Raw genomic sequence first — 26648 nt, 5'->3', positions numbered from 1 at the left:
ATACCCGACACTCTATGGAAGCTTAATCAGCTTCCTTGGGGTGAGGGGGAGAGATAAACCAGGATATAGACACACACTCCATCACCTTCAAAAGGAAGAATGTAGGTCAGCATCTTTGCCACTACTCTAAGTGAAGCAGCCTATGATCCTGGCAAAAACTGCTAACCACAAGCCCATCCCATCCCATCCCACTAAAACTCCTACCACCTTCCTGAAGCTCTCAGCTTCAGGGAGAAAAGCCAGCAAGGAAAGGGCTTTCTTCCTCAGCAGTCTGAATTACACTTAAGACTTTACTGACAAACATACATCAGCTTTTGCTCCCACAAGGGCAGCGGAAGCCAAGCAGGGACACTAAGTCTGCTTCACGCATCACTGACAGAACCAACCCTGTTCCAATTGCTAAAGTCCTAAGAGCAGCAATGACCTAGAAATTGACAGTGAGGGGAGAAGTAAAGAAAAGGAAACTAACAAATCAGTAGACAGAAAACCCTATTTCCAAAACCAGGGGAAAGGGAGAGAAAGATAGAGGGGAAAGAAATTTGGCCCCTTTGAATCTACCAATGTGATTTTGGCTGGAAGCCAGGGAGGATACATAGCAGCCCCACTGCGAGTCAAGCCATGTTCCTGACTCAAGCCCTACAGTTAAGAGGAAGGCGCCAAGCCTCAAACACAACGAGGTGGGGAGGCTGCTCCTTATTGGGCAGGATCCTACTGTGGACACAGAACAGACAGCAGCTGCCCACAGTGTGGAAACAAACTGTAAAGCAGTCACGTCTCTTAAGGCTGCAGCATCCAATAAAATGTAATTTAAATCAAGCTTCGCATCTGTTCTCAATCCCATTCAGTCTCTGCTTTCCATCAGCCTTCGGACAATCTTTGCAATTATGCCTGTTAACCCTTATAGTCCCAGACACTTTCCAACCTTCTAGGTATAGAACTGTGTTTCCATGTTCAAACTACCTTCAGAGGGAACGAATACTCTAGTAAAGGAGTGTAAGAGTGACATTCAGACTCATGCCTACAGACTATCTTGTGCTACACACACCAGTGGGTAGTGTTCATTTCAGAGGGCTCTCTCTGCTTTCCTTGCCTCTATCCCATACCACCTGTTGTAGCTCAGATCACATTACAAGGATACAGTGGTCAGGATGAATGAAACAGTGGCCAACAGATCACTTGTACACATATCAAGTTCCCAAATGGAAGGCCATGTCAGAAAGGTAGAGGCGGCAGCAGGAGAGCTTAGGGAAAAGCAAACTTGGTCACTGGCTCTCAGATCATTCATATCACACATGGTTTACATTTCAAGCATCTGCTTCAGTTATGAAAGGACAGCAATCTCCCAAACAAATCAAAATAGAACTTCCCCCTTTCCCTCAAAACTACCTCAGCCTCAAGCATCCCCTTTCAAAGCAGTCAATGTTATAAGGGTGCCCTCTGGTGTCTCCGTCACAAATTGCCATTTAATGCCACCAAACCAAACCCAGAAGACTCTTGATTAACGAACCATATGGACTAATTTATCTAATAAGACTGGAAAAATGTGTTTAGATGAAAACCCAACCCCAAAATAGTCATCTTAAAACAAGTAGCTTCATCTAAGGGCAGCAAAGACTGTGGGACAGCCTAGGAAGGAATTTTCACATTGACTTCTGAAAGCTTGAGCTCTCTTGAAATCTGATTGCTTAAAAAGACAAAGAATGCAACTTGAAAATAAATATATTCACAATCTGTAGAGTTATAGTCTCCTTATGACCCCAACGCCCTTGGGAGTGCCCAAGAAACTCAGTGAGTCTAAAATGCCACAATGTCGTAGTATCTGCACCATGAACATAGTATACTATAAAAAGAAATAAATTCTTTAACCAGTGTCCTCCAAATCTCCATGTGGACTTGCTTGCATTTTTCTGGATCGTTTTCATTCTTCTTACCCTAACCTTAAAGTTCTTAACAAAATACCTTAATGGCTGGGCATGGTGGCTCACGCCTATAATCCCAGCACTCTGGGAGGCCGAGGTGGGCGGATCACTTGAGGGTCAGGAGTTCAAGACCAGCCTGGCCAACATGGTAAAACCCTGTCTCTACTAAAAATTTAAAAATTAGCTGGGCGCAGTGGTGGGCACCTGTAATCCCAGCTACTCGGGAGGCTGAGGCAAGAGAATCACTTCAACCTGGGAAGTGGGTGCTGTAGTGAGCAGAGAACGCACCATTGCTCTCCAGCCTGGGCAACAGGGTGAGACGCGGCCTCAAAAACAACAACAAAAAAAAACAAACAAAAAAATACCCACTCATGTTTGAGCAAACAAAGAGGTAAATATACACACATTCCACTACACAGATCTGTACACTTGTAAGCACATTGGCTAGAGATACACAAGTGGTAGAAGTAGTGAATGTAATTAAAAAGGGTCTACCTGGTCACTTTTATGGGTAAAAATAGTAAGAACCAAAGATATTATTCTGTGCTAATATTAAAGAATCTATAGATTAAAATTCATTGGCTTCAAGTAAAAAAGGTCATATTTGTTTTCAGGCCCAAATGTGTAAAGCACTAAAATGAAGACTGTAGCTCTCTAAATGCCAGCTGAATACTTTCGGATGGGGTGTAAGAGAATTTAAGGCAATCCAGTAGCTAAGATATTTCCAATTAAAGCTTTATCTTTCAGAGCATGTTCTATTTCTTTCTCTTCAATCTTGAAAAACACCTGGAAAGAAGAGAAAAGGATTTTTCACACTGGAGAACTCACAAAAGCAAAGTTGTCAGTACACAAACTTCTACCATATTAAACTTTTTCTCACAAAAGGCAAGCAAGTTAAACACTTTTTTTTCCAATGGCCTGAAAAAATATTCATATCACACTCCCATCTTTACACACCTTAAACCCTACCTAACAAAAAACGACTTGTTTAACTAATTGTGGTCATCTTGTTTAACAATAAACCTTTACTTTAGCATCACTCTACAAAACAGGACAATTAAAAACAGTCACAAAAAAGCAGTTGTACCTTTGTCAAACGGGTTTCCTTGTTTCTCTTTAATCCTAAAATGCCCCTGGCTTCCAAGAGCCCTGAAAGTGACAAACACTCTGACTGGTCCATAGCCGCCACCTGCTGTTTGCGACAGACTTTACTGTAGGCTTCATATAACTGGTAGGAAACAAGGGAGAACAAATGCTGCTTAAAAGTCACATTGCTTATAGACTTTAATCATTTAAGAAGCCTGAGTCTGGGTTTGAAAAAACTTATCTGAATACCCTATTTCTTCCTCTTTTCAATAAAATCCTTGAACAGGATTCTGTAGATATTCCCGAAAACCTATACAGTAATGTAGGAAAGGGGCTTTAAATATTTCCTAGAGAGATGCAGAAATGAAGGGGAGGATGGGGAAAAAATTAATGGTAAACTCTCAACCACAACCCAAGGGAAATAGGTGCCTTTTATATAGTACCAGTATTAATTCTTACTGTTAAAATCCATTTTAAATTCATTATCAGCTGAAGTATCATAGGCCTTTTGGAAAATACCTGCTCTGCAAAGCAGATTCTGATCTCTACCTCCGTTCCATCTGCTCCATCCCAACTTACCTTCCCCAGAGTGACCTCTTTGATTTTCAACTGCCTGATCAAGAGCATCAAAGAGCAGACCAAGATCTTCTGCTGAAGAGGGAAGAAATCTTGTGCTCCTTCTTGGCTCAAGGTCATCCTGTTACCATCAACTTCTGAGATGACTTGGGATATGTGAATAAGACCAACCCTCTTAGGAATCAGAGGCTCAGAAGGTGATTTACCTATAAAGTAAATAAGCCAAGCTTAATTCGATTTCTAAAATACTGTGTGTGTGTATGTATGATGAGACAGATGATACTAAGTTTGAGCTAAAGGAAATTTAAGTACAGTCACATGGTGGCAAAGCAGAGGTTTTAAATCTCTAACCAGAGGCCAAAGGATGAGAGATAACGCTATTCTCTTAAAGATGTCAAAATAATGTGGGATGACTTGAAAAGTACGGTTACCCTTTCTCTGGGCCAAATAGTGAGCTATTTTGTCCTATGGAATGTAATTTAACGTCAGAGGAACAAAACTCACCTCATGAAAGGACCAGAGAACTACTGTATTTTTTTTGGGACAGGATCTCTGTCACTCAGGCTGGAGTGCAGTGGCACTAGCATGGCTCACTGCAGCCTTGGCTTCCTGGGTTCAAGTGATCCTCCTGCCTCAGCCTCCTGTGTAACTAGGATTACAGGTACGTGCCACCACGCCAGGCTAGTTCCTAGTATCTCAGAGGTATAGAATAACAGAACCTTGAAGCAAAGATGGTGACTGTAATTGGTAATTAAGAAAGGAAAAAAAAGGCCAGGCGCAGTGGCTCATGCCTGTAATCCCAGCAGTTTGGGAGATCAAGGCGGGCAGATCACCTGAGGTCAGGAGTTTGAGACCAGCCTGCCCAACACGGCGAAACTCCGTCTCTACTAAAAATACTAAAAATTAGCTGGGTGTGGAGGCAGGTGCCTGTAATCCCAGCTACTTGGGAGGTTGAGGCAGAAGAATCACTTGAACCCAGGAGGCAGAGGTGCAGTGAGCCAAGATCATGCCACTGCACTCCAGCCTGGGCGACAAGAGTGAAACTCCGTATCCAAAAAAAAAAAAAAAAAAAAAAGAAAGGAAAAAAAAAGTTGGAAAATTACCTAATATTTTGGATCAAATGAGTGGCTAAATGTGGACAGTGAAGTCGCTGCCATATCAGCCCTTCAGATGGCTTCCCCAAATGACCTTTGAGGTTTGGTTCACTTGCCCAAGCTGATTAGCAGTAGAGCAACACTTGAGAAAATGTCATTGGATATGCTAGCAGATAGCACCATCTTTTTTTTTTTTTTTTTTTTTTTGGTATTTTTTGTAGAGATGGGGTTTCATCATGTTGCCCAGGCTGGTCTTGAACTCCTTAGCTCAAAGCAATCTGCCCTCCTCGGCCTCCCAAAGCGCTGGGATTATGGGCATAAGCCACCATGCCTGGCCAGATATCATCATCTTAATAAAAGCCAGGGGTTGGGAAACTGCCAATAAGCTGCATAAGACTATATCCTTAGCAAACTACTGTAGGAATAGAAAACCAAATACCACATGTTCTCACTTCTAAGTGGGAGCTAAATGATGAGAACACATAGACACATAGTGGGGACAACACACACTGGGGCCTATAGGAGGGTGGAGGGAGAGGATCAGGAAAAATAACTAATGGCTTGAGCTCAGGAATTCATTGACCAGCCTGTGCAACAAGGCGAAACCCCATCGCTACTAAAAATACAAAAAAACAGCCGGGTATGGTGGTGTGTGCCTGTGGTCCCAGCTACTCAGGAGGCTGGGGTGGGAGGATGGCTTGAGCCTGGGAGGAGGTTGCATTGAGCCAAGATCACGCCACTGCACTCCAGCCTGGGTGACAGAGCGAGACCCTGTCTCAAAAAAAAAAAAAAAAAAAAAAGACTATGGCCTTATCGTTTGGAGATGCATGAATTCCAAGACAGAGAAATGTGTTCTGTAACAACCTTTGCCTGAAGTTACTTCCTGAAATCACTTGCAGTTGCCCCACAACAATTTACTTCTATAATATTACATTACCACAAAAGGATGCTGCAGAGGACTAATGGAGAAATCGGAGATCACAGATCAAGTAAAAGAATCTTAAAATTGAAAGGAATTTAGAAGTCTATTTTTACTCCCTATCCAGTGGCTGAGTCCTCTCTAAAACAATCTCAAAAAGTGGCATCTATCCAGCTTTTGTCTGAATATCTTCAATGCTGGAGAACCCACTATGTTTCAAGGAAGCCCAGTTAGTTCTAGTTATTATAAATTTTCTTCTTATATTTAGTTGAAGTCATTCTCCCTATAGCTTTCTGGAGCCATTGAAAGCCAATCTCAACCTGGTATGGTGGCTCATGCCTGTAATTCCAAAGCTATGGGAAGCTGAGGCAGGAGAATCACTTTATCCCAGGAGTTTGAGACCAGCCTGGGCAACATAAGGAGACTCCTCCACCCACTGACTCTACAAAAATTTTAAAATTAGCAGTAGCTGGAGCTGGGGAAGCTGAGGTGAGAGGACTGCTTGGGCCTGGGAGTTTGCAGCTGCAGTGAGCCATGATCGCACCAGCCATAATTGCACCACTGGACTCCAGCCTGGGAGACAGAACAAGACCTTGTTTCACACAAAAAGAAAAAAAAAAAAAGAAATAAAAAAGCCAATCCCACACAAACCAGAAGTCAAAAGACAGAACTTACAACCTCTTTACCTTTTTGAATTATGTTTGTGTTAGTGGTGCTCACAGGGGCCAGTGACAAGCCTAAATGTTACTGGTGGGGAAAAAGGAGGAAAAGGGGATAATCTGAAAAGCTGAAAAGGAGGAAGAAACCAGTATCTAAGTCTACACATTGGTATATATTGCCTACTATTAGCCTAAGCACTATTTTTGGCTACTTCTGAAATATTTTTAATTATTTTATTTTAGCAAATTGATGAAAAAAAGAATTTCATGCAGAACTATAACGCCAGAAACAATTTTACTAACTCCCAGCCAGTGTAGGAGTGAAAAAGAAACAATCAAATCTTACTATTCTGTTCATAAAGACTAACACTGGATATCAAATACTGTAAGACATGTAGTTCATGGCCATTTTACATTTGCCACAACCAAAACAAGGCTGAGGGAATGGAAAATTAATTTTGTCATTTGTGATAGCATGCAGCTTACTGTAGCAGTATGATCTTTTTACCTCTACCCTCTAGACTTGTTTAAAAGCTTGAGATATCCCAAGTTGAACTTATAATTCTTCTTATTATTATTCTTTTGGGACAGAGTCTCGCTCTGTTGCCCAGGCTGGCAGTGCAGTGGCACCACCTCGGCTCACTGCAACCTCTGCCTCTCCAGCTCAAGTGATTCTCCTGCCTCAGCCTGCCAAGTAGCTAGGACTACAGGCGCACACCATGCTTGTCTAATTTTTTTTAAGTTCTGGGATACATGTGCAGAACATGCAGGTTTGTTACATAGGTATACATGTGCCATGGTGGCTTGCTGCACTCATCAACCCGTCATTTAGGTTTTAAGTCCCTCATGCTCTCCCTCCCTTTGGCCCCCACCCCCAACAGCCTCCGGTGTGTGATGTTCCCCTCCCTGTGTCCATGTGTTCTCATTGTTCAACTCCCACTTGAGTGAGAACATGTGGTGTTTGGTTTTCTGTTCCTGTGTTACTTTGCTGAGAATGATGGTTTCCAGCTTCATCCATGTCCCTAAAAAGGATATGAACTCATATTTTTAATGCTGCAAAATTTTTAAAATTTTTTGTAGAAACAAGGTCTCACTATATTGCCCAGGCTGGTCTCACAATCCTGGGCTCAAGCGATCCTCCCGCCTTGGCCTCCCAAAGTGCTGGGATTACAGGGGTGAACCACCGCACCTGGCTTCACAATTCTTTTACCCAATTCTCCCTTATTTATCAGGCTTTGCTTTCACCTATATTGAGACCTAAAGTGCACACAACAGAAGCACCCAGAGAGCTGATCCAACCTCATTGTCTACAAGTTTCATTTCTAGAGCTTGGAAAGAAAACTTACTCTGTCCCAGCCATTTACGCAATCAATACCCTGGGAACTCATTTCCAGTAATGCATGAACTATAGTACTGGCAGGCAAGATTGAAATAAAGTAGATGAAACGGACTAAAAACACAGACACACATAAAAATGGGTGAGTTTGGATTTAACTATGTTCATTTCATCTTTCTACCTCTTTCCTCAGAAAAGCTAAGCTTCCAGTTACAAAGGAAGACAGGAAGGAGATAAACTACTTACATTCAGACAGTGGTTTGAGAATAGTCTGGCTTTTGACATCTGACTCTACAATTTCAATAGCTCTCCTATAAAAAAAATTTCTAAAATTAATTCAGTCTGAGCCAAACCAAACACACCAAACCACCAGCCTCAAAAGCAGGCACATTAATGACCATTGCTCAAAGACTGCAACTATGAACAATGGTAATGTAGGCTAACATGGTTTAGCCTACACATATCCTATGTGTAACTTTAAAATTATGATGTTTTATAATTTTAAAGCCCCCAAACAAAACTGGGTTATTTCTCAGATAAGGGGACTTAATTGCTTTGAAATAATTCATGGACGTCAGATTTGAGAAACTTCAATGGTTTCCTCCTAACAGATGCCAAGTAGGTCATCATACATTAAGCCAATGATAACATTTTGGATGAGGAGAAAATGTCATGGGTAGGAGAGAGGATATGTAGTGTGGGTGACTGACTAAAGGGAGCCAGCACCACCCATACACACCAAACCTAAAAGGGATATCTTCAGTTATATATACATAGGATATGTGTAGGCTAAACCACGCTAGCCTACATGACTATTGCTCATAGTTGCAGTCTTTACCCAAGTAGTTTGCTGATTAGGGGAAACTTTCAAATTCAGGAACATGCAATCTAGCAATAGGAAGAGCTTACTCTCCCACTGCTCTCTCCAAAGTACTTTGCCCACAGGAAGCCATAAGCCAGACCTGGGTCTTCTGCATGGCAATAGGGGGAGGTTGGACCAGCAGGCCAGCACAGCAAGTATCATTTTAATGGACCCAGTGTCCCTACTGGGAAGGAAGAAATTTCATCAGTCAGCACAGAGGCTTTCCCCAGCAGGAGGGGCAGGAGGATGGGAAGGGAGAAAGAGGTCTGGAGTACAACTGTGGGGGACCACCAACTGGAGGAAAGAAGGGGTGCTCACAAAAGGAAAGGAAGGGGAAAAAGTCTAAAGGCAAAGATGGTTCAGGTCCATAAATAAACCTGCTTGAGACCAGCTAATGGAAAAGTAAACTGGAGTCTTTTTTAATACAAATGTAATTAACCAATCTATAATCACCACAGGGAGTGCCAGCAACATCTCATTTGTTTCTCCCTCTGTAGGTAATGGACTGATAATGTTTCAGACATTAACACGGTGGAAATCCAGAGCTCCCCACTGAGAAACAAGTCCTCCTTTCTGAGCGTAAAAACGTAGCAGAACAGAGCCTCTTAAGCCACATTCACTTGAGTTACATGAGACAATTAACAGCATTTCTTTTTTTTTTTTAATAAAAGAATGCAACAGAGCCGTAACTCACCTGCAAACATCTAGTGCTTTGCGAACATCTCCTGAAACAGCAGAGACTTTGCGGGCACAGAATTGAATTGCAACATTGTCCAGAACCTGATCTCTAGATACCTTCAGACAAGACATAGAAGATGACAGTTTGAACCATAAGATTCTCCCTCTGTAATTTAGGTCCCAAGCATAAATATCTTCACATTTAACCCTAAACTTGATTGGCAACTCTTTAGGGTTAAAAAGATGCCTTTTCTTCTCATAAATAATGGAGACGTTTGAGAGTTTTCACACATTTAAGCATTTTGTACGGATGCGGTAGAAGTTCATAAATGGAAAAAAGCAATCAGAACTGAAATTAGCAAAAATAAAAAATCTATTTAGTCACTTTCAACAGAAAAAGTTTTTCCATAGGCCCTATTTTTTAAAGGGCATTAAAGAAAGCACTTGAGGCCGGGTGCGATGGCTCATGCCTGTAATCCCAGCACTTTGAGAGGCCGAGACAGGCATATCACCTGAGGTTAGGAGTTCGAGACCAGCCTGGCCAACACGGTGAAAGCCCAGCTCTACTAAAAATACAACAATTAGCTAGGCGTGGTGGCAGATGGCTGTAGTCCTAGCTACTCGGGTGGCTGAGGCAGGTGAATCGCTTGAACCCATGAGGCAGAGGCTGTAGAGAGCCGAGATCACGCCATTGCACTCCAGCCTGGGCAACAAGAGCAAAACTCAAAAAAAAAAAAAAAAAAGCACTTGGGTGATTCCTCTAACTGCTGCTTTTATTTCAACACTGAGACACCCAGTAAATGAATGAAGCAGAAATTCACATAAAAATGTTCTCACTGTGGTCCACAGGAACTCCTTGCTCCGTTAATAAAGCAATCAAGGCAAAAATATTTTAGAACTATTGTTAAATTTTCGTAGCACAGGTGATCCAAGGAACACATAATTTGGCAAAATAGTTGGCACTGACCTGATTAAGTCGATCTTGCAAAATAGTGACTATCTGATTTCTGGTATAAGGTGGGAAGTTCAACAGCTGTGGCTTACATTTTTCTCTAGCTTGAAGCCTAGGCAGAATTCTATCTGTGAGATCCAGGGTATTGGCAATACCTAAGGAGGAGATCAACAACATTGATCATTGGTCAAATTATCCTAAAGGGAAAACTAAATCCTCTGAAAGCTAAATAAATTTCCATTTATAGAATCTAGCATTCTAATTGTTGCTTCCCACTTGTCTCCTACCCCATCCCAATAGATAAGATGTATCTATTAGGTAAGATGTACATAGTCATTTAACTTTCTTATTTTGACACGGCAGAAAGCTGGTTTAAGATAAAATAGCTGATAAATAAGCTGAATATATATTTAAAAAAATACTTTAGAAACACCATGTAACATTAACAATTGAGGACTAACCAATCAGCACCAAGCGAGAATTGCTTAGCCATGGCCATTCAAATAGCGTGTACAATACATCTTGGCCTTTGCTGTCCAGTTGATCCATCTCGTCCAATACCAACACACTATAAAAAGAGAAACAGTTAGTATCCATATTCACCTTCTTAACCCTCTAATGTTTGATATAGGCTGACTTCAGGTCACTTTCCTAAAGCTGAGACCAGTTTAAAGATCATAATCTATCCTATCTCTAGTTACTGCTACAAGGATACCCCACATCATCTACAAGTAATCCAATTTAAAATTAGGTGTATCTTCCTTCTCTTCTTTCCCTTTAAGTTTATGTAACTATCCTTCAGAGAGCAAATATACAAAATGTACTTTTTATGGGCAACAGACCTTGCAGATTTTCACAGAGCAACATGAAGCAGAACAATACTTACATCATGGGGCCTTTCTCTGCAGTCATATGTTTTTCCAATTTCCTCACCATGTCCTTCCCAGCTGGCCTGGATACCTCTTCCTGACAAATCTCCTGAGCAATAGCTGGGAATACAGCCTGGGCACTCCTCAAGGACATGCAATTCAGCATGATAGTTTTAAAGCCTTTCAGTTCCTTCTGGAAAAAAAATGCAAATATGGGAGTTATTTTGGCCTCAGAAAATAAAGATCTGATAGAGCCTAAAATGTCTTTGAAGAGCTAACAGCATGTAAGGAAGCTCTACTTTCATTTGGAAAGATTTAAACAATGAAATTACAAATGTTTTATTTTGAAGAAACCCTCAATCTTCTAAACTTCTACTCTTTCTTTTCTTTCTTTCTTTTTTTTTTCCTTTGAGACGGAGTCTCACTCTGTTGCCCAGGCTGAAATGCAATGCCACAATCTCAACTCATTGCAACCTCTGCCTCCCAGGTTCAAGTGATTCTCCTGCCTCAGCCTCCCAAGTAGCTGTGATTACAAGGATGCACCACCACACCCAGCTAATTTTTGTATTTTTAGTAGAGACGGGGTTTCACCACATTGGCCAAGCTGGTCTTGAACCCCTGACCTCAGGTGATCCACTCACCTCAGCCTTCCAAAGTGTTGGAATTACAGGTATGAGCCACCACACCAGGCCTACTCTTTCTTAACTCTTTTTTTTTTTTTTTTTTTTGAGATGGAGTCTTGCTCTGTCGCCCAGGCTGCAGTACAGTGGCGCGATCTCAGCTCACTGCAACCTCTGCTTCCTGAGTTCAAGTGATCCTCCTGCCTCAGCCTCCCGTAGCTGGGATTATAGGCACCTGCCACCATGCCCAGCTAATTTTTTTTTTGTATTATTAGTAGAGACAGGGTTTCACCATGTTGACCAGGGTGGTCTCAAACTCTTGACCTTAGGTGATCCACTCACCTTGGCCTCCCAAAGTGCTGGGATTACAGGTGTGAGCCACTGTGCCTAGCCCTTTCTTAACTAAGTGCCGGCCGGGCACAGTGGCTTACACCTGTAATTCCAGCACTTTGGGAGGCTGAAGCAGGCAGACTGCTTGAGCTCAGGAGTTCAGGACAAGTCTGGGCAACATGGTGAAACCCTGTCTCTACAAAAAATTAGCTGGGTGTAGTGGTGAGTGCCAGTATTCCCAGCTATCCAGGAGGTCGAGGTGGGAGGATCACCTGAGCCCAAGAGGTCAAGGCTGCAGTGAGCTGAGATCACACCACTGCACTCCAGCCTGGACAACAGAGTGAGACTGTTTCAAAAACAAAACAGGCCAGGTGCGGTGGCTCACGCCTGTAATCCCAACACTTTGGGAGGCCAACACGGGCGGATCACGAGGTCAGGAGATCGAGACCATCCTAGCTAACACAGTGAAATCCCGTCTCTACTAAAAATGCAAAAAACATTAGCTGGGCATGGTGGCGGGCGCCTGTAGTCCCAGCTACTCGGGAGGCTGAGGCAGGAGAATGGCGTGAACCTGGGAGGCAGAGCTTGCAGTGAGCCAAGATCACGCCACTGCACTCCAGCCTGGGCGACAGAGCGAGACTCGGTCTCAAAAAACAAAACAAACCAAACCAAACAAACAAACACCCAAGTATCATTTTACCAAGAGTATCATAATTCAGACTCTCAATGTACCTTGAGGTCTTGCAGAATCCGGCTTAAGCAGGCAGTTTTTCCAGTTCCAGGAGCACCAGAAAGGTAAAGGCTTCCAGCTTTTTTCCCACAGATGTGTTCCCTCAGGAAATTCCTGATGACATCCATCTCCCTTTCCCTGGCAGGCAGCCGATCTGGGACAGCTGTGTTCAGGACCAGCTTTGCTTGCTGGTAGCAAGTGCCTGTGCCAGACATAAGAGGTCAATTAGACACAACAGAAGGTGAATGAGAAGACCCACTGGGTGGTTTCATTTGGAGTCATCAGCCTTGGTTACAATGGCTGCACTAAGAGTTGCCATGTAAGAACAAACCTTCTTGCTTGAATAGTCTCACACATGCAGATTCTTTCTCCAGTGGACATCTCTGCTCAGAATTTGTTGTGATCTCTTGACTTTTTCTAACTGAAGAAAGTATTTTGTTTTGGTGAACTTTGGCTAGTTCTCTTTTGCTAGGAGACTTAATTGTCAGCTGATTGTCAAATACCAATCTTCGTCCCTTAAGTGTATGTGAGTGAGGGGGACCATTCTCCTTCTTGCCTTGCTTTGGTGGAGAACAAGGAGGTAAATGGGGAGTGTTGCATAGGTTGTCATCACCTGAAACATAATAAAAATGTAGTCACTCATAGCATTGGATAGTAAAAGGATGTGCAAGACCTCTGCCTCTCCCAGAAAGAGGTGAATTTCTACCTTAGTCAGAACCACCAAAATAAAATGCCTTCTTACTTAGCAGCAAATATTGGCCACCAGATGGCACCACTGATCTTACTACAGTAGTCCCTTTATCCACCGTTCTAGTTACCCTCAGTCTGAAAATACTAAATGGAAAATTCCAGAAATAAACAATTGACAAGTTTTAAATTGCATGCTGTTGAATACCATGATGAAATCCCGCACCATCCTACCCGAGACATGAATCATCCCTTCAGCCAGCATATCCACACTGTATATGCTATCCACCCACTAGTCACTTAGTAGCTGACTTGGTTATCAAATCAAAAACACAGTATATGTAGGGTTTGGTACTATCCTCGATTGCAGGCATCCACTGGGGGTCTTGGAATGTATCCCCCATGGATAAGTGGGGACTACTGCATTTAGTAGAAACCAAATGGGTTTTAGTAGGATGAAACTGTAAAGCTATTTTGAAACAGGTTTTCTCAACCTTGGCACCACTGACATCTTGGACCAAATAATTCTTCATTGTCAAGGAGCTGTCCTGTGCATTGTAATGTCTAGCAGTATCCCTGGCCTCTACCCACTATGCCAGTAGTAACCCCCAGCTGTAACAACCAAAAATGTCTCCAGAAACAACCAAATCACCCCCTATTTAAAAACAAATGTTCCAAAACAAGAAAGAATTACCAATCACTGTCCTAAAGGATGGAAAATATTCATCATGTCACGTTTTTGTTTCTTTTAATTTCACAAATATTGAGGTAAGTTTCATAATACCATGTAACTACAAGGCAACTTAAAACATTGACAGAACTAAGTTCAGTATTAAGGAGTTGAAGATCAGACCTATTAAGTAGTTCAGAAGTGACCTCAGTAAGTGGCTTAACTCTGGAGTTCGGTAAGCACTTAGCAACCATTCTGAAAATAACTAAAATGAAGAGTAGTCTTAGGCCAGGAGCAGTAGCTCATGCCTATAATCCTAGCACTTTGGGAGGCCAAGGCAGCTGGATCACCTGAGGTCAGGAGTTCAGAGACCAGATCGGCCAGTATGGCGAAACCCCGTCTCAACTAAAAAAAAAAAAAATTAGCCGGGCTTGGTGGTGGGCGCCTGTAATCCCAGCTACTTGGGAGGCTGAGGCAGGAGAATGGCTTGAACCCAAGAGGCGGAGGTTGCAGTGAGCCGAGATCGCACTATTGCACTCCAGCCTGGGAGATGGAGCGAGACTCTGTCTCAAAAAAAAAAAAAAGTCTTAACTGAACTTAGAAAGCTCCTTCAAAGGACACACATCTTACCAAGAAAAGAAAGATCACAAGCTGCTAGTGAAAAAGTGATATAATGGATGGTTTACCCAGACGTTTCCTGGGGCTGAGAGGCAGGGCTTTTACACGAGGAGAACCGGTTACAGCTTGGACATTTGTTGATTCTAGTTTGGCATCACTGGAGTTTTTAGTTTTGTTCAATGCCCGAGACAGCTTCTTTTTTGGAAAACTGATTGTAGCCTGTGCCTGGGATCGCGTTTGAGGCATGATGACAGCACAGCTAGATAAAAAAAATAAGAGGACAACTAGTCAATATGTGAAAATGAAGAGAAAATAACTAACATTGAAGTTATTTATGCTGATGATTAACACTTATTTCCTAAGTAAATTATGTTATCACACTTATTTTAGCATTCATTTTTGCTTCACATCCAAATCTATGCAAGAACAGCTGAAATTTGTTGTCTACCTACTACGTGGAAGGCGCTGTTATAAACACCTTAGGTACCAACTCGTTTAACAACGATCTTAGAGGTAGGTACTATTATTAGCCTTTATTTTACACATGAGAAAACTGAGATAAACAGTGGCCCAAAGTCACAGAAAAACAGGAATGTAACCCCAGGCATCTGGTGCCAGAGCCCAAGTTCTTAACCGATTGAGCGATGCAATAACAAGTTACCTGAAATGGGCCGGGCGCGGTGGCTCACGCCTGTAATCCCAGCACTTTGGGAGGCCGAGGCAGGCGGATCACCTGAGGTCAGGAGTTCGAGACCAGCCTGACCAACATGGAGAAACCCCGTCTCTACTAAAAATACAAAAAACGGCCAAGCGCGGTGGCTCACGCCTGTAATCCCAACACTTTGGGAGGCCGAGACGGGCCAAGACCATCCTGGCTAACACGGTGAAACCCTGTCTCTACTAAAAATGCAAAAAATTAGCCGGGCGTGGTGGCGGGAGCCTGTAGTCCCAGCTACTTGGGAGGCTGAGGCAGGAGAATGGCGTGAACCCAGGAGGCGGAGCTTGCAGTGAGCCGAGATCGCGCCAGTGCACTCCAGCCCGGGAGACTGAGCGAGACTCCGTCTCAAAAAAAAAAAAAAAAACAAAAATTAGCCGGACGTGGTGGCGGGCGCCTGTAGTCCCAGCTACATGAAGAGGCTGAGGCAGGAGAATGGCTTGAACCCGGCAGGCAGAGGTTGCAGTGAGCCGAGATCGCGCCACTGCACTCCAGCCTGGGCGACAAGAGCGAGACTCCGTCTCAAAAAAAAAAAAAAAGTTACATGAATTGATTTATATTTAGAACTTCTAGTTTCCTCCCTCCAGACACGCGGGGTGTCTTTATCACCAGTTCAGCCCAGCACCCGCCACATTTAGTCTCTTCTCTCCCAAGCCCTCACACTGCAGCTCAGTCTTCCTTCAGTTCTTTCCGCCCCTGCACTCAGTCCTCATTTTAGGCAGCTCTCAACTCACCCCAGAATATTTCCTTCCTACAACTTGCAGATCCTTCACACCACGCACAACTGCTAGAACTACCCCGAGGGCACCTGCCCTTTCCCTGATCCCGCCCTCAGACCTCCAGCGAGCTCAGCTCTTTTCCCTTCACTTCACCTCGGGCCTCGCCGGAACCCGCAGCCTTCACCCAGCTCCGCTGCCTCACAGACCCCAGGCCTCCTCGAGCAATCCTCTCCTTTCCACCTCCTCAGTGCAGGATCCTTCTCACGTCTCTCACACGCAGTCTCACGGACTCACCACCACAAGCCCCTGAACAAACTGCACAGCTGCAGCAGCAAACTCCAGCCGCGCTCGCGCCAAATCCGAATGGCCACAGCGTTCCCACCTCCCGCCAAAGCCCGGCCTCGACTCTGATTGGCTGTAGTCACAGAGCCTTTCGCCTTGAGCACCGCCTCTTTTTTTGCTACCAATCCAGTGGAAGAGTTACAGCCAATGAGAGAGCCCCAAGTCTTAAGAGTCGCGTGAGGCCACGACCACCGAACGGGGGAGGGAATCTACATCCGGGGCCTCGGTGGAAAGACGCGCGATTGCTGCAGGGCGACTCTGGGTAAGTCGGGCCGGCCCCGCCGCAAAGCACGCTGGGAGGCGTAGTCTTTGCTGCCGCGCAGTCGCGCCCTGCCTTCGACTGGAAGTGTCAAGATGTGGTTCCCCTTCTCACTACCCATTTGCATCATCCTGATGGGCTAGATTTTCAGAACTGCTACATGATACCTACAGTTTTGAGTTCTGTGCTCCAGGTATGATGCTAGGCACTTTCCTTACCTCTCTAATGCTCAACCTCGCAAGATACAAAGCAAACCCATATACAAGGTTAGAGGTCTACAGCATCTTGGTGACAGTGAAGAGCCTAGGATCCAGATCTCCTGATGACTGAACTAGTGATTTTTATGGTAAAGTTCTACACACCTATATAAAGAAAAACTATGCTTCATCATAGTATCTCTTGATTTGTGCTTCAAAGATGAGAAAGAGCCAATTCTTTGCTTTTATTTCGTTCAACGTAAGAATATTATGTTCTGTGTATCTTCTTACCATTAGTCCACACATCCTGGGGAGAGAATTATGACCACTTAATTTTAAAATCTTTTATGGCGAAACAATAGGGTTTCAGGCCAGGGAATACAGCTATATAGAAGAGGCAAGCTGAGTTTTTAATGAAAAATATAAACTAGCGCAGTAATCTGAAGGCCAGCTTCCAAAGCCAATAACTCATCTAAGCCTCAGGTTCCTTTAGAGGCCAGAACCCAATTCTAGGTGATGGTAAACATTTATCTTTTAGCCCTCAGTAACAAACAAAATAGAGCCATAAAGCCTAGAAAGAGGGAAGCAACAATATTACGATCATCAGTGAATTGGTCCTAGTTCATGAAGAGAGCCAATATTGAGTGCTTAAGTGTATGCCAGGGGCTGTGCTCAGTATTTTACCTACATCACCTTATTAATAATCTTCACAAGCACCCCCACGAAGCTGGTGTTATTTCATTTTACAAATGAGGGAACTACAGTAGAGGGGAGTTGAGTAAACTTGCCCAAGGTCACACAACTAGTAAGTGAAGAGCTAGAATTTGAACTCTGAACTCTGACAGAAAATCAAACTCTTGACCACTTTATTATAGGGGGGTGATTAGACAGATTCAGGTTCTAAATAGGAAGAGATGGTGGAGTACATTTCGTGAAGGCTTTTTAGCAGCTGAAAACTACAAAAGTGAAGAGAATGGGCTGCCATGAATGGAGAAGGTTACCACACAATGGAAGCTTTCTTTTCTTTTTTTTTTTTTTTTGAGACAAGTCTCATTCTATCACCCAGGCTTGAGTGCAGTGGCATGATCTCAGCTCACTGCAATCTCCACCTCCTGGGTTCAAGCCATTCTCCTGCCTCAGCCTCCTGAGTAGCCGGGACTACAGGCACGCGCTACCACGCCTGGCTAATTTTTGAATTTTTAGTAGAGGGGGTTTCACCATGTTGGCCAGGTTGGTCTCAAACTCCTGACTTCGTGATCCACCCACCTCAGCCTCCCACAGTGCTGGGATTACAGGCATGAGCCACCACTCCTGGCCACAACGGAAGCTTTTAAAAGGACTAGATGGTATTTCTGATGTCTTAGGACAGTAGAACTCAGGATGCAACCTTCACTGTTCATATTTTTATAACATGGGCACCTAAGAATTGCCCTTAATAACCTGAAATGGTAACGTGTGCCCAGCCAGCTGTAAGGGGTGGTTATGGTAAACAACCTACCTCGGTTACAAGAAGACAGCAGACGAAGCTATGAGTACTTAGCATGCATATTGGAACCTATGAAAACACCAGGAAATGGCTGGGTGCAGTGGCTCACACCTGTAATCCCAGCACTTTGGGAGGCTGAGGCGGGTGGATCACGAGGTCAGGAAATCGAGACCATCCTGGCTAACACGGTGAAACCCGTCTACTAAAATACAAAAAAATTAGCCAGGCATGGTGGCGGGTGCCTGTAGCCCCAGCTACTTAGGAGGCTGCGGCGGGAGAATGGTGTGAACCCGGGAGGTGGAGCTTGCAGTGAGGGGAGATCATGCCACGCCACTGCACTCTGGCCTGGGCCACAAAGCGAGACTCCCTCTCAAAAAAAAAAAAGAAAAGAAAAGAAAGAAAACACCAGGAAACATAGCAGTGGCCCAAGAAAAGCCTACAGGTGTAAATGACCACTGTGGAAGCAGGCAAATAATCACAGAATGTCAGGACTGAAAGGTTATCTACTTGAAGCTCTTCCTTTGCACTAATAATGATCCTCCAGTAACGTGATGCGTACACATCATATTGTTACTTGCTTCTGTGCCTTTGTTTTTGCTGTTTCCTCTGTCTGGAATGCCACTAACCATCCATCTTCCCTGGCTAACTCCCATAAAGCCTTTTAATACCCTGCATAGGTTTCTCCTGGTAGCTATCCTGATGTCTACTAAACTGAGTTCCTTGGAGTCAAAGACAATGTCTTAGCCTTGCACAGTGGCATGCATCTGTAATTCCAGCTACTCAGGAGGCTGAGGTGGGAGGATCCCTTGAGCCCAGTTCGAGGACAGCCTGGACAACATAGGGAGACCCCATTTCCAAGTTGGAAAAAAAAAAAAAAGACTTTTTTTTTTATATGGAGTCTCGCTCTGTCGCCCAGGCGGGAGTGCAGTGGTGCAATCTCAGCTCACTGCAACCTCCACCCCACCGGGTTCAAGCAACTCTCCTGCCTCAGCCTCCTGAGTAGCTGGGATTACAGGCGCCCATAATTTCAGTAGACAGGGTTTCACCATATTGGTAAGGCTGGTCTCAAACTCTTGACCTCAGGTGATCCACCTGCCTCAGCCTCCCAAAGTGCTGGGATTACAGGCGTGAGCCACCGCGCCCGGCAAAAACAGACTTTTCATCTTCATATTGTAGATGCCTGGTACAGAGTAAAGTGTACAATAAGTGCTTGCTGAATGAAGGAATGGAAAGTACATTCTTGCCAAGTGGACATCCACCCTTTGCATAAACACTTGTGGCTGGAGAGCATATACTCCTTTAAGTCTCACACCCCTAAGCCTAGGAATGGAGAATGAATTCAATTATGCGTGAAAATGATCCAGACTGGGCTCCAGTGATGTCAGAGGCAAAGCATTTCCCCAGTTATCCTCTGCGGCGGTCAGAATCCTGAGGTTGACATATTTCTAGTTCTAATTCGTTTTCCATAGCTCCTTTACCTCTCTTTGCAGAGTACTAGGAAGTTGGAGACAGGCAGCTTTCTTCCAGTGGGTCATTTAGTTCATGGTTAGACTGGGTGGGGAAATACTTCAGAGGTACATTCACGGCAAGCAGCTCTGCCTCAGTAATGGAAGGAAAACTAGTGTCCTTATCACCTGCTAACTCATACACAGTATCATGGAGAAGGAATCAAATCACACTGGAAGAACCTGTCTGGCATCCTTTTGTGTGAGTGTAGACACACATACACACACACACATACTAGCAATACCATCACAGTAAGACAGAATGAATTATAGGGTTAGGAAGTCGAAGGTCATTTAGGCAAGCTCCATTTGCAGGCTATTTCAAGTCAGGAGGAACAATTCAATCAATAAATACATAGTTTATTAACCATATTAATAACAATGATGGGTCAAATAACCAGATTCAGCCCATCTGGGAAGTACGGATGAAAATGAAAGGAGTCCTTTTTTTTTTTTCCCCTCCCTCCCTCATCCTCATAGGTTTTTATATCTAAATTATGTGAGAGTGATTCATACACACACCCATTATGAATCAGTAAGAGAAATAACTTCAAGACCTTTGCTAGTGATGAAAGTGCAAGTTAAGCTCATTAAGCCTTAGTGGTTATGATGTCAGCTGACCACGGTAAGGAGAGAATGTCTGGTTGAATTTTTACACCTAAAGTCAAAGTTCAAGAAAACCAGCTAAGATTCAGCTTAAAAAGCAGTGACGAAAAACAGCCAACACCCACATAAAAACAGATACACACGTTCTGTATGCTTTGTCCCCACCCTTCTTTTCTTTAGCCTCAATTTGAGAATCTTCCATGCAACACAGGGAGAAAGAATTATAAGAGATTCAAGGAAAAGGTCACAAGGCCAGGAAGCCTCCTAGGTTCCCTGAAATCGTGGGCAAAGGGGAGTTAGGTGGAAATATAAAATAAGGACTGGCTGGGTGCGGTGGCTCATGCCTGTAATCCCAGCACTTTGAGAAGCTGAGGTGGGACAATCACTTGAGCCCAGGAATTTGAGACCAGTCTGGGCAACATAGGGAGACCCTGTCTTTACAAAAAAATTTTCAAAATTAGCGGGGCATAGTGGTACACACCTGTGGTCCCAGCTACACAGAAGGCTGAGGTGGGAGGATCACTTGAGCTTGAGAGTTGGAGGCTGCGGTGAGCTATGATCACACCACTGCACTCCAGCCTGGACGACAGCAAGATCCTGTCTCAAAAAAAAAGAAATTAAATAATAAAATAAGGACCATCAGAATCTCCCAAGAAGGGTAACTAGAACTCTAGAACTGTAATTTTTTTTTTTTTTTTTTTTTTTTTTTTTTGAGTGCAGTGGTATCATTTCAGCTCAGTGCAACCTCCGCCTCCTGGGTTCAAGTGATTTTCCTGCCTCAGCCTCCCGAGTAGCTGGGACTACAGGCATGCGCCATGACACCGGTTAATTTTTGTATTTTCAGTAGAGACGGGGTTTTACCATGTTGGCCAAGCTGGTCTTGAACTCCTGACCTCAAATGATCCACCTGCCTTGGCCTCCCAAAGTGCTGGGATTACAGGCGTGAGCCATTGCGCCCGGCCAACTAGAACTGTAATTTTCAAAATACAGCTGGAGAGGAGGAGAGAAGACCCTCAGAAAGCTATAGATGAGTCTGCCCAATTCAGTAGATCTACTTTTTCAAGGGACCTGGAATCAAACCACTACACTTACCCAAATTATGAGGCAAAGGTTTTCTCCCCTCTCTGTGCCACCACTTGAGGCGGTATTCCAGACAAGAGTACACAATTTTCACTTTTTGTTTTTAAGCAAGGTTTAATTAAGCTGCACGGCATCCAGAAGAAAGAAATGTACCAAAGAATCCAACCTGAGACCAGATTATACATTTTAGAGGGGGGAAAAAATCAATGCTATTTGGGAGAGGGAGCACTGCAATCAGAATATAACTCCAAAATAAATCATACAATAAATTATTTTCTAAAAATTGATCCACATGCAGACAGATGAACACACACACGCGCGCACACGCACACGTGTCATTCTAGTCATTTATTCAGTGTTGACTGTGACTTCCATGGAGGGCACCATGAGAAAGGACAAAGATTAGACATGAGAAAAGAAGGCTAGGCCCCATCTTGCCACCAGTGGAATGAGATTTAAGACAACTAGAGAAGGAACCCACTAAATTGCCAGAAACAAGAGTAGAAAGAAACAGCAGTTATCAAGGAAGATTTTAATTGCTTCAAAGAGGGAGAGGAAGAAAGCACAGAAATCTAACGCAAGTAAAGGCACAATGAATGTGGAGTTGAATGGAACCAAACCCTTCCTTCGGTTAAAGTTATCTTTTTTTTTTTTTTGGCGTGTGGTTTTGATGGTGGTTGTAGTTTTGTTTCGTTTTGTTTTTAAGAGACGAGTCTTGAAGGCAGAATTGTAATGGCCCTCCTCTCTCCCCTCCCATTCCCGAAATTAGGGTAGCTTCACAGAAAGCCACCTTGACCACATGGCCAGGGACTGAGTTTCAATGGGGAAAGAAAGACCATAGCTGGAATGTGAAGAATTTGATTTGCAATTGATTGCAGGTTGGGTTCGTGGAAGGGCAGACAGCTCAGTGTAGTGCCATCATAGGGCCTCAAGATGCCCACACTCCATGCCCAGAGCTTCACAAAAGGGAAGGACCCTGGAGTCACCCTTCTCCCCCACCCCCATAAGCACTCAGCCTACAGATTATTTCAAGTGATCAGGAGAATTAAAACACACCCCTACCCTGAGTTGCTCTTTAGCAAGTCTATTTACAATTTTTTTCTCACCTCTCCCTGGAGGTAAATCTGGGTTTCAAGTTGGGAAGCCATGGGGTGAGGGAGTTCCCCAGTGCAATGGCCGATGACGAGTATCCTTGCCACTGCCAGTTAGCAGGGCTGGGACGAGCTCCTGGAGACAGCAGCCTCACATCCATCAGCTAGGGTAGCCCTAGGTTCTCACTCTGTTGGCCTACGCTGTGAAAATGATGGGGCTCTGCAGTGGAGCAAATCCCATGACAGAGAAAATCACACCTGGAATATCAAAGTGCTTTGGTCCAGGTTCAGTGACCAGAGAAGGGGAAGAGGGGCATCTAGCTCATTTAAAAACCTGGAGGCCACCGCCCTGCTTCCCAGACAGGGCAGTAAGAAACAACTATAAAGTTTTTCCCATTAGGGAAAAACATCACAAAACCAAACCCATACAAGGGCTTTTAACACAGCTTTCTGATGCTTAGCTGGGCAATGTCTCTTCCTTCTGTGGGGGGACAAGGGAGTTAATGGGACTGGGCAACAGCCTCAACATGAGACCACCCAATCTTCCACGAAAGAGACGACATTCCCACAAGCAGATAAAAAGAACAGTTTAAAAGGTGAGGAGTTTTAGTGCTCTTGTAGCCAGCCCACCTTAAACCTAAATTAGAAGCTTTTTACAACATACAAAATAGACTGATAACTATGCAGATCACATTCCCATCTTCAATAGTAAATATACATGATAATAAATCTATTATTAACAGCGGGACCAAATAACATATAAGGCAAAGACATTTAAACAGGTGTTGTATCATCAACATGCTCTGAAAAAAACTCATCTGACTAGATCTAGACCCAGGCCTTTTTGCATGAGGCCAAGACAACAAGTATACAATCAATACCCATGTGACACAGTCCAAGTGCTGGGGAATATGAGGGGGCAGTGGGCCATGGAGAGGAAGATACCAGCCCCAGTGAAAAGCTGGGGTTTGGCTTTACTCGTGATATTCTGATGCTCTATGTCTGAGTAAAGGAGAAAAAAACAACAACAAAAAAAAACACTTTGATAACGTTGTACAAAAGGCATCGACTCCCATTTCAAAAATAAATGGGAAGACTTCACAGTCAAAGTTCAGTCACTTGTCAGTATCTGCCCTGGAACTCTGCTGCAGTATCAACCCTTGTACTCTCTCCTTTTCCCTCCACTAGCATCCCCTCTCTCAGTTGTGTTTGGTTTGTTTGTTTTCTGAGACGGAGTTTCACTCTGTCACCCCGGCTGGAGTGCAGTGGCGCCATCTCCACTCACTGCAACCTCCACCTCCTGGGTTCAAGCGATTCTCCTGCCTCAGCCTCCCCAGTAGCTGGGACTACAGGCACATGCCACCACGCCCAGATAATTTTTGTGTTTTTAGTGGAGACGGGGTTTTGCCATGTTGGACAGGCTGGTCTCGAACTTCTGACCTCAGGTGATCCGCCCGCCTTGGCCTCCCAAATTGCTGAGATTACAGGCGTAAGCCACAGCGCCCGGCAGTTCTGTTTGCTTCAGGATGCTAGGGATACTTCTGGGAGATAACTGCTAACAGATTAGAAAGAAGAATGATACATAAAAAATGATTAGGAATAGTTTGGTGACAGACCTAATCATGGTCTGTCCCAGAGTTAATATGGTCCAGGGGATGGCAAAGGACAGCAGACCCCATACACATTACCCCCGTTGAGCCCTCCCTCACCTAGCACTGGGGGGAGTTGGGTTTCACCTGGCACCATGCACAGATCCCTAGCCTGTGATCCAATCAACTGGAAAGGTCCCTAAGACAGTTTAAGCCTGTGATGTGTGTGATTAAATTTTTAAGCTAATTTTCCCCAACCATTTCAAAGAGTAGCCATGGTCTCCTTGCTCTCATGCCACGCTCTGAGCAGCCTCTACACGTAGCAACAGTTGTAGAAAACCAAAGCATCTGGTGTGTGGAGCCCAAGAGCCCCATCCTGCTGTCAGAAAAAAAAAAGAAGTCCTCGTCCAATCAGCTTCCTACCTAGACTGGGGACCTCCATTTTCTCTGTGCTCTTTAGGACCTGGAAGACAAAGAAACAACCTATGGCTGGCTGCCAAGGAAGATCTACTGAACTGAGGCAAATCTCAACAAAGTCTTTGTGCTTCCTGGCATAGAAGAGTGTCTGAATATCTTCATAAGCCTCTGCTCACTTCTTCACCCTTCTGTACTCTGCTGTGTTAAACCGTGCAGTCCTGGGAAGGCAAGGGTGGTAGAGAAAGGAACAGGAAGAGTCTGCTCAGTTAGGTGGGCTGTGAACTTCAGTACAGGCAGGACTTAAAAGTCCTTTGCAGCCCCACAAAGCCAGCTCCTTCCACGAGGGGCTTCAACCTGCCCTTCTTTGTTATCCTGGAGCACCTTCCAGGGGCTGAAGGACAGAAAGAGCCACTGACAACTTCAGGGCCAGTCAGAAAAGACTGAGGCAGACTCAAGATTGAGGTTAAGGCCCAGGCCCACGCCCTATCTTCCTATCTCCCACCAGAGATTTTTGGGTTTTGTGAATCAGGAATGAATGATGCCCTCCACAAAAAGTGACTTTTCTTTCAAGGGCACGGGCAGTAAGGGGGAGGAAAAACATCCCTCAGCCTAGCACCCTGAAGCAGTAGGGTGAGGGGTCCCAGAGGGTTCAAATGGCTCCTGGTCCCTTTGCTGCAGAGAACTGACTAGTTCTAAAACGGTCTTCAGTTTATTTCACCCTTTCTTTTTATTAAATGTTAAGTTCAACTGATTAGTATTTAGTGTTTATATCCAATTTATCCCTGGGTGAGAACAAAAACAAAATACCCCTAAAAATAAAGCAGACCCAATTCCTTGCCCTTTCTCCAAATATGACCTTTAAAACAGATCACTTCTTGGCAAACTCCTTTCTTGCTTCACTAAAAATGCTCCCCTCCCACCCATAAGTCCTGGTCATGCCAGCCTCCTAAATGATGAAATATACCTGCCAAGCTTCCCCCACAGTGGACAGGAGAAGGAAGGAGTACCATTCTCCACCCTGCCCTAACAGTGAGTTAATTCATCACAACAAGGCACCTTTCCCCAAGAGGAAAGCAGAAGACACGGAAACTTGTTCCTCATGTGGCTAGCAGGGCTTGCTGGAGGAAGGATGGATGCAGGGTTTGAGATCCTACTGTCAATATAGAGTCTGATCACCAAATCCAGAGATGAGATGCATAGATGGAGGTGAGCTGGGAGGACACTTGGAGTCTAAGGGTTGATTGCATTGGAGAAACATGTTAGGAGCTCTCATGCAGGTTTCAGGGGAATGGAAGGGACCATCTGAGAAGAAGAGAAGGACCATCCTTTTCCTGAGGAACAGGACCAAGCCAGGCTTCACCTGAGAATGGGTGGCAGAGGTGGGGCTCCACGGGCAGCTGAAAAAAAAACAAAATAAAAACCACACACATACAGGTCACCCACCAGAATCTGAACAACCCACACATTCCTAAAATGAGAGATAGGCTCTTTAAGCTAGCCTTTAAAATCTGGGGACTATGTGTTATTATTGTTTTGCCTAAGAAAATGAAGATGAGAGGCCAGGCAAGGTGGCTTACGCCTGTAATCCCAGCACTTTGGGAGGCCAAGGCGGGCGGATCACCTGAGATCAGGAGTTTCAGACCAGCCTGGCCAACCAGGCAAAACCCAGTCTCTACTAAAATTACAAAAATAATCCGGGCATGGTGGCACACGCCTATAATCCTAGATACTTGGGAGGCTTAGGCAGGAGAATCACTTGAACCTGGGAGGCGGAGGTTTGGGGTGAGTCGAGATGGCGCCACTGCACTCCAGCCTGGGTGACGATAGGGAGACCCTATCTCAAAAAGAAAAAAGACAATGAAGATGATGAGAAGCAATTTTTTTTCTTTTTTTTTTTTTTTGAGACGGAGTCTCCCTCTGTCACCCAGGCTGGAGTACAGTAGCGTGATCTTGGCTCACTGCAACCTCCGCCTCCTGGGTTTAAACAGTTCTCCTGCCTCAGCCTCCCAAGTAGCTGGGACTACAGGCACGTGCCAC

General features: G+C 44.3%; 2 protein-coding genes across 10 annotated transcripts in view; both read right to left on the bottom strand.

Moving 5' to 3' along the window:
* Positions 1 to 1703: 1703 nt before the first annotated feature.
* On the bottom strand, positions 1704 to 16620 carry CDC6 (cell division cycle 6). 4 transcript variants are annotated; one of them, XM_009251826.3, is made up of 13 exons: positions 16334 to 16459; positions 14674 to 14864; positions 12962 to 13243; positions 12633 to 12832; positions 10968 to 11143; positions 10543 to 10649; positions 10097 to 10236; positions 9146 to 9246; positions 8552 to 8635; positions 7836 to 7900; positions 3585 to 3787; positions 3007 to 3147; positions 1704 to 2705 (listed from the first exon to the last, which is right to left on the bottom strand). In XM_009251826.3, the coding sequence occupies exons 2-13, from the start codon at positions 14849 to 14851 to the stop codon at positions 2616 to 2618; spliced, it is 1767 nt and encodes a 588-aa protein (XP_009250101.1). In that variant the 5' UTR covers positions 14852 to 14864; positions 16334 to 16459; the 3' UTR covers positions 1704 to 2615. The 4 variants fall into 4 exon arrangements, with proteins under 4 accessions (XP_009250101.1, XP_009250100.1, XP_002827653.1 ...); XM_009251825.3 differs by having other exon boundaries at positions 16193 to 16448; XM_002827607.5 differs by lacking the exon at positions 8552 to 8635 and having other exon boundaries at positions 16193 to 16620.
* Positions 16621 to 20091: 3471 nt separating this feature from the next.
* WIPF2 (WAS/WASL interacting protein family member 2) overlaps positions 20092 to 26648 on the bottom strand; it is a 63382-nt gene continuing 56825 nt past the window's right edge. For all 6 annotated transcript variants that reach the window (XM_003778858.5, XM_024234968.3, XM_054546637.2 and 3 more), the window contains one exon: positions 20092 to 26008. In XM_003778858.5, coding sequence (XP_003778906.2) covers positions 25968 to 26008 — 41 coding nt within the window. In that variant the 3' untranslated portion in view covers positions 20092 to 25967. The remainder of the gene's footprint in view (positions 26009 to 26648) is intronic.

Source organism: Pongo abelii, chromosome 19 (genome assembly GCF_028885655.2).
Source record: "Pongo abelii isolate AG06213 chromosome 19, NHGRI_mPonAbe1-v2.0_pri, whole genome shotgun sequence".
NCBI lineage: Eukaryota > Metazoa > Chordata > Mammalia > Primates > Hominidae > Pongo > Pongo abelii.
Note: the sequence above shows the minus strand (reverse complement) of the source record. Positions and strands in the feature narration are given on the sequence as shown.

Coding starts and splice junctions, on each gene's coding strand:
- CDC6 (XM_009251826.3), bottom strand. CDS start 14,851: ATGCCTCAAACGCGATCCCAGGCACAGGCTACAATCAGTTTTCCAAAA. Junction 10,237..10,542: donor TTCTCGCTTGGTGCTGATTG/GTTAGTCCTCAA, acceptor TCTCCTCCTTAG/GTATTGCCAATACCCTGGAT. Junction 3,148..3,584: donor AAGAGGTCACTCTGGGGAAG/GTAAGTTGGGAT, acceptor GTTTCCTACCAG/TTATATGAAGCCTACAGTAA.